General features: G+C 31.8%; 1 protein-coding gene across 1 annotated transcript; it reads right to left on the bottom strand.

The window, feature by feature from the left end:
* Positions 1–271: 271 nt before the first annotated feature.
* Positions 272–6,904, bottom strand: PGRP-SB1 (Peptidoglycan recognition protein SB1). Its single transcript, XM_075306438.1, has 3 exons — positions 6,747–6,904; positions 1,737–2,081; positions 272–1,680 (listed from the first exon to the last, which is right to left on the bottom strand). Exons 1-3 carry the CDS (start codon positions 6,787–6,789, stop codon positions 1,499–1,501), a joined length of 570 nt encoding a protein of 189 aa, XP_075162553.1. The 5' UTR covers positions 6,790–6,904; the 3' UTR covers positions 272–1,498.
* Between the last annotated feature and the right edge of the window lie 1,224 nt (positions 6,905–8,128).

Genomic DNA, 8,128 nt, shown 5'->3' with positions numbered 1-8,128 from the left:
ATTATTGTTCAACTTACAAAATGAGTTTTATTAGATGGAAATTATATCTTAAAATGAAAATTAATAAAATTTTGCTTTTTCTTTACAATTAAAATTTGTGTTTTTTTTTTATTTAAAATGGCGAGGAGGTCACTTCTAGAATACCACTTGGGGTTGTGGTTACAAAATTAATAGTAGTCAAAAATTATTAGTTGGGACAAATTATCCAAACTACTCTGGAATTTATCAAATCAAATTAAAAATTAGGTTTGTATTTAAACTTTCAAAGAAGTGTATTGGGCTAATTGACTAAACTTTATTTACTCTTTATCCTTGCAAAATACCTTTTTTTATTGTCAACAAATAATAAATAAAACATGTAAATCAACTTATGAAATATTGTTTGTAATATTAGAAAGGCTTGGAGATACCGTAAGTTTATAATTGTAGTACTTTTTTACCTGTATTAAAGTCGTAGGGCCAGTTCTATGTTTTGTTTTGACAGCGCAGTAGGGCCAGTTCTATGTTTTGTTTTGACAGCGCATATAATAATTTCGCGATTAACATTCTCAAAAACCAATTTAACTTTATTTTAGTTCATGGAAATTATTATGTTTTAGTTTGAGATTCTTCACTTCCCAGCAAAAAAATTGGAAGTTGTTCCACAAACATTTCTTTTAAAGCACATCCCGGAATCCCCCATCGATTTGTTCCACTTCCGATGGAGTCCTTTTGGAGAAGTCCACAAACATTTCTTTTAAAGTGCATCTTGGGATTCCCCATCGATTTTTTTAACTTCCGATGAAGTCCTTTTGGACAAGTACTAGAAGGTATGCAATTAGGCTAATTCAAGTGAAAATTTAAGTTTTGGACAATTAAATTTCACAAACACTATTAGAAAATCAATAAAAAAAGTAAAAAAAATAATACAAATAAAATTAAAAATTTCACCCCCCGCTAGGATCTGAACCTGTATCGTTTGACTTTTTCACTTCCATGGAAGTTCGTTTGAGAAGGTTTTGCAAATTACGATAATTTTTATTTTTTGTTGATTTTTAATGGAAAAAATATTTTTATACAAAAATATACGCAAAAATATCAAAATATTAACGATGTTTAACATAAAAAATACTTTTAAACAATTATGTGCTAAGGCGTTCGGCTATGGTGCCTACAAACCCAGGTTCAACCCCCGGTCGGAGCGAAAAAGTTCAAATTGAAAAGATTAAATAACGAAAAAAAAATTTAAAGTGTAATAAAGAAATATTGATAATTTTTTTTTTTAATTTCTTCATTTAAATAAAACGAAGTACTTCCGTCCTATGACAAGCACATGTAAAATTCATTGGAGATGATGATTTGGTGTTAAGATTTTTTTTTTATAAATCTTGGTTGTGTTTTAGCCAGAAATACGACTATCCAGTACTATACTTATTTGACTATATTATGAGTACTATTATATACCAAATAGTAATTACAGTGTCCGACTTCACAGTGTCCTTACTTAAATTTCTATAAATTAAATAGACATCCAATGAGACCATGACTTTATTTCATTGTACAATGCTGTGCCAGGACAGGACGTAGCTTTGGTTTGGCGATGACCTAGTAATGTGTATCCACTCTTTAAATAGCCACCGTTTATGGCTTGGACAATTAAATCTTTAGCATTCTGAAGCATTTGGCTGGAAGGTTTGGTATCTAAAACACAAGAGGTACTCATAATGTTGCCTAATTATTATAGAAACGAAACTTACTCTCATAATTGCCCAAAAATACAATGCCAATGCTATTGCGATTATAGCGGGGAGCATGTGAACCCTGATAGCCCCAACCACGACCTTCGTAGACATTTCCATCACCAGCTATTATGAAATTGTAACCAATATCGCTGAAATTACGCCTTCCTTTATGATCGGTTTGTATATTTTTTATTAGACGTTGGCAATCGGCTTCCGTGCTACAGCCATTTGGATTGTCCGAGTGATGTATTATTACATAATCTACGGCACCATTAATACGAACTGGCGATCTAGCTGGAGCTGCATCCCAGCTGCTGCGTGGTTTTATGGTTACTCCCAGAGAACAAGGTAATATCATAGCTGAAACAATCCGAAATGTGGAAGTACATATCACTTATTTAGTAACGCCTCAAGATGACAACACACTGTATTTCGTTTCCCTATTTCCAGCAACACTTGGAATAGATAAAACTATTTTTGTTTTTGTTCGTTGGGTTACATTTTGCACGTAATGCATTAACATCAAAAATAGAATGCAGTTTTTAGTAGACAAAACTTTCCTGTTTCAGCATATTTTGTACTAAAAGCAAACAATTTATAACACTGGAAAATCATCCTTATTTTTTGTACACTAACGTCATCCTTCGTCATTGACATTTGACTACGGCTTATTTCAAGACGATATAATTTGCATCACGATCAATAATGATTACCAAAATTAAGTTTATTATAATAAATATTTCGCCCTATTGAAGTCAAGTTATTTTTCTGAGTTTTTGATTGGGAAGTACAAATAACTTATAGACCACATTATGCTTCTTATTTTGTAGAAGTTTGATTTCAATTTTTATGGCTCAATCAAGAGATGTTTGAACATTTAAAATTATTGTTTGATTTTTCCAACACTCAGACCCCAGCTTAATGAGGCCGTTATAATTACGAAAATATCAATACAATTTTTAAAGTATTTATTGGACATTTTGAATGACTACTAGTTTTAGTATTAAATAATTTAATCAAAATATCAAAATATAGATAAAAAATTACAACGTTTGTAGTTGTAATAACAGAAAAAGGAACTATTAAACGATTATAAGTTTGGATCACGGCATTCGATCGAAATTTCTCTAGCATTGCCAATAGTAAAAAACGACACAGAACAAAAAGAAATTGCAAAACTAAGTTAGCGGTCCAAAATAAAATGTAGAAAACACACTGTTTTGAGGATTTCAAAGTAAAAAGTGAATTGTATTGTTTCCCAGCAAAAAAGTTTGGAAGATCTTCCAAAGGCACAACTCTAAAATCACTTCAAAAATGTTCTTCCAAAGATGTTCTCTATTTGAACTACACAGGAAGTTTTTTTAAATTCAATTTTTATAATTCGCTTTTTTCATATCTTTAATGGGTAATTTGAATTTTGTTGTTTTAAATTGGTAAAAAACAGAGTAAGAATTAATAAAATGGTACAAATTATTTAAATTTTGCCGAACAAAGTGCTAAATCCATTTTAAAAAATTACGAATTTCTGAAAATGTTTGAGCATTTCAAGTCATAAACAATTATAAAAATTATTTCTTTGTCAAAATATTACAAAATTTTTTTATTTCACATCCAAAACACTGAAGTGAACCAAATTCGGTTAAACGGCTGTTGATTGAATGGTGGATATCCATCCTACGACAAGCCCATGTTAAATTCATCGCTTCTGCGCCAATTTTGCACTACTGCGATCTACCGCAACCGACCAGTGTATTTAGTAAACACCAATATTTGCAATCTTAAAACACCAATTGGTAAAAAAAAATTTCAACCACCAATATCCAATGCAACCGACGACTTTCGGTGTTTGTTAGTATGAGTGTTGGTCTCTCGAAAACACCGTAGTAAAGCAATCACACAAATTGGTTACCCCATAGACCTTTTAATACATAGATGAGCCATGGGTGTCAAACTATGTTTGACAGTTCCGAAGATTAAGAATAAACGAGAAAAATAAGAGCACGCTTACAATCTCTTTCGTTTTCCTTTTTGTAGTTTGCCAATTTTACACAAAATTAGACCGTTTATGATGCACCAGAGGATTTATAAATAAATTAATATATTAAAAGTTCATATTTGAACAAAAAATTGTGACCAAAACCGCGAAAATACGAAATTAAATTTTGAGCAGCATTGCTCTTTACGAACAACACAAAAGCAAATGCACGAAAATTAATATTTGGGACTGACTCTTTACGAAAAAATCAAAACGAAATGTCAGAAAATTAATTTTTGGAACTGACACATTTTTTTTAAAGAGAATAGTGGATCATCTATGTATTATAAGGTCTATGGGTTACCCATATCTCAGCAGTTTGGTATTCTCTTATTTGGTACTCTCTTAACCCTTTCGACCCTAAAGTTGCCTGTGGGCAACTTTTTGTGTTTTGAGACTCACTGTTAGCGTTGTTTTTGTACATAAAACTGTAACGGTATCGAAAGCTACAAGTGTTTGCTTCAAGTTGAATGAAAAATCAGCTAATTTGGTTGTCAATTAGCAAACAATTTTTCATTAATACGCACGTACCTCAAGAAAAAAATATTTGCGAATTTAAAAAGAGGTTTTTATACATGTGACTTTTTTCAAAAATTACAACTAAAATGTTGAAAATTTTTATTAAATCTATTGTAGTACATGTCAAATAAAATATTTCTGGAAGTCAAATCTTAGAATTGCAAAAAAACAACAAATGGGAAATTTTTAAAATTGAAAAGTTGCCTGTGGGCAACTTTGGGCAATTGTGGTAGTAAAATTACATATTTTTGAACATAAGACCTGGAGAAAAAAGGTTTGAAAAACAATGATTTTGAAAAAATTTTGAACTTCAATTGGGATGTCCCAGTGACGAGAAATGCGGCGATGATGTGGAAAACATATCTGCAGTGCAGTGGGGAATTTGGAAGGAATCGTAAAAAGGGAGGAAGCCACTTCTTGGCAACGTACTAGTGGATTAGCACGAATATTGACGCTTTATAATACTTTGGTTTTTTACACCGCCAGTTAAATTGACATGGGTTAAAAACAAAAAAAAAAAAAACATTTTCGTAAGTCACGCGTGATTCACGCGAAGTCGTGAATTAAATTTAAACGAAATCTCGTGAATGAAATTTAAACGAAACATCGTGAATGTACGGGATTAAAGAAAAATGTGTGGCGCGTGAGCGTGAGTAAAAATCAAATTGTGTTCGTGATTGTGGGTGATTAAACTTTCTCCGAAATCACGATCCCGATAAAAATTTACTTTCACGATCCAACCCACGCTCACGATCCAACTCACACTCAAGATAAAATTCACGTTAACAATAAAATTCATATTCACGATAAAATTCGCACTGGCGGTAAAACAGACACAAAAAGTCACAATCACGAACAAATTCACGTTCACGATTAAATTCAAGCTCACCGATTTTAATCACCTTTACAATTTTAATCACGCGTAAGATTTCGATAGCGTGAGTCACGAGAAATTTCGTTAATTGCCAGAATTTTATTGAGCCACGAAAATTGTCGTGTTCCGAAAATATTCGTGACTTACGAGATTTGTCGTGAATTACGAAAATTGTCGTGACTCGTGCGAAAGCGTGAGACATAAACATTGTTCATGTGTGAGCGTGTGCGAGTATGACTTTTCATTTCGTGACCGTGAATTCATACCTACATGGCATGCGTGAGTACAAATATTTCTTCGTGAAAGTGTTTGAGCGTGATTGAAATTCCACTCACGCGCGCATCTAAGTATATATTTACTGTAAAATAACAAAAAACTTAACAAAAATCCAATAAAACGTAATACGTCTATCATTACAAAACAAAATAGTTTGTAGTCACAATTGCCCAAAGTTGCCCACAGGCAACATTCTCTACCGCCTAAACGAATGGGCGTGGCGACCCGAAATTTTGGCTAGACGCTTCTTAAATGACTTCAACATGATTAAAAGTAAAAAAAAAAATTTAGCGATACCTATAAAAATTCGGGGTCGAAAGGGTTAATTCTCTTGAGCTAATGCCAACTGCTGGTAATTGTTGTTGTTGAGTGCAATCACACTTAAGTGCCACGCTCGTGTTTTGTTTACCGCGCGTTGTTAAGATGTCGATTGGTTTAAGATTGCAAGACACTGCGTACGAACATTGTTATATACTAGTGGTATTTTTATTCTCGCATTGGTATCAATGTAAAAGATCGCATGGTAATTGGTGTTTTACTCACTGCCACCGACATTTTGTGGGTAAGATTGCAATACAAAAAAAGCCACCGGTTGCAGTTCTCTGATTTTCACTACTTTTTTGGCGACTCTTTTTTAATGATGGGTTTACATCTTTTTCATATTCCTCTTCTTCCGATTGGAGGATGATATGCATATACAATTAATACGGTGACTAAAAAGGGATGTGAATAACCCATTATCGCTGTTTGATTTGAAGTGAAATGGTTCAAAAGAAGATTTCGCTGACGAATTGAGCGTTGGTTATTTGGAGAAATACATTGTTTTGTGGCTATTGATCCCACAATCGGACTTGCCTGTGCACAATTTTTCTATATGGTTCTTTGTCAAGCTAGGAGGTCGCTCACGAACTCGAGTATAACCAATTTTTGTTTACCTTTTATTAGAGTTATATTAGTCCTAAATATTCGAAATATGTCCATTATATGTACATTTACTAACAAATTGATCTAAAACATTCATTTCTATTCCTCTTATATGGAGAAAACAATGCAAACAAAAAGTAAAACATGTTTTACGACTGTAAGTTAGAAATTTCGATATCGAATGCCGAGATTAGCCCCCTGATCGACTTGGGATCGGTTTCCAGTTTGTTCTTTGGAATACGAAAACTCTTCTATCTTATGATCATTAGCAATCATAATCAGTTGATATTGAAAACATACCGGTTTGAAACAAAATAACAAAAATAACGCCTAACATCGATGATTTCGAAGAAAATCTCTTCTGATTGCACAAACTAAAGTTTTATTTTTTACTTACCCGCAGAGATGAAACAGTATATTCTTATTATTAATGTCGCCATTATCAGACTTCGTTGGTGTTAACTATTAAGATTTCTTTAATGGAATGTGCCAAGTATATACACATTGCTGTGGTTTTATAAATGAACAATTCCATGATCCTAATGATCTTTAGGTTCACTTTACTTATCAGCCATAAATGATTGTCAGTTTTTGGATTGTATGGAAATAAATGGGGATTCACAGATATTCTCAGGTTTTATTTGAGTTTTTACACTAGTTAACCATTTAGTTTTCATTTTACTTTTTATATCGTCTTTTGGATTTTAACCCTGGAAAGTCATCCTTATTTATTGTACACTAACGTCATCCTTCGTCATCAGGGATTATTTCAAGACGCTATAATTTGCATCGTGAAGAAAAATGGGAAAATTGAGTTTAGTTTCTTATTCAATTTGTGTTTAATTAGTATACAGCAAAAATTCATAAAATGGTTGAATTAGTATAACTTATATAAATTATTTCCAATCGACTAAAATGCATTTTAGATGGAAAATGAAATTACGTCTAGGGCTAAGTTTGTCCTTTTTTTACCCAATGTATTGTAAATCCGATTCATTGATTGAATAAAATATATGAACTATATATAATTATTACTGCTCTTCAGCTTGAGAATTTTTGGTCAATGTTATGACCGCAGTATTATGAGGTTGCTTCAATAAGTACTCAAAAAAAAAAAACAAAAAAACAAAAATTTTGGATACAACTTCTTTTTCTTCTTCAATTGAGTCCCGACAATTCAGTTGGTAAAATAGCAGATTTTTTTGGCGAAACATAATAATATAATACTTTTAGATGTTGCATACTATATATTACTTTTTACAATAAATTTGACATATTGCATAAAAAATCCGAAAATATTTCTCTGAATTACATTGTTTGACTTATTTTTTATATTATTTGAAAGGTGAGTGATCGTTGCTTTTGCTCTCTGTATCCGAAAATTATTTGACGCACGTAGGTTGTAGGGTTGCGAATCTCAAATATATTCCACTCATTCACATAGATATTCTGGAGAATAATTTTACAGTTTTAGCAAACGATACTGCTTTCCCTTTTTAGCAGACAAAATCTTTTTAAAGAACTAACCTTTTTACTTTTATTACTTCCTTTTTCTTTTGAGTGTAAGAGAATTAATGGTGGGTTGACAAATACTGCATTTAGTGTCAAAATCTATCGAAGATTGTACATTAAAAAATAAATATTTCCAATTAAAAAGATTTAACAAAAAATTAACTGACAAAATTTACCTTTTTTTAAAAGAGTCAGTTTGGAAAATGATTAAAAATTTTACATTTTTAATGAAAATGTTAGTAATTCCAATTAATATTCAAATTAAAT

Source organism: Haematobia irritans, chromosome 4 (genome assembly GCF_050003625.1).
Source record: "Haematobia irritans isolate KBUSLIRL chromosome 4, ASM5000362v1, whole genome shotgun sequence".
Taxonomy (NCBI): domain Eukaryota; kingdom Metazoa; phylum Arthropoda; class Insecta; order Diptera; family Muscidae; genus Haematobia; species Haematobia irritans.
This window is presented reverse-complemented; position numbering and strand designations above follow the sequence as displayed.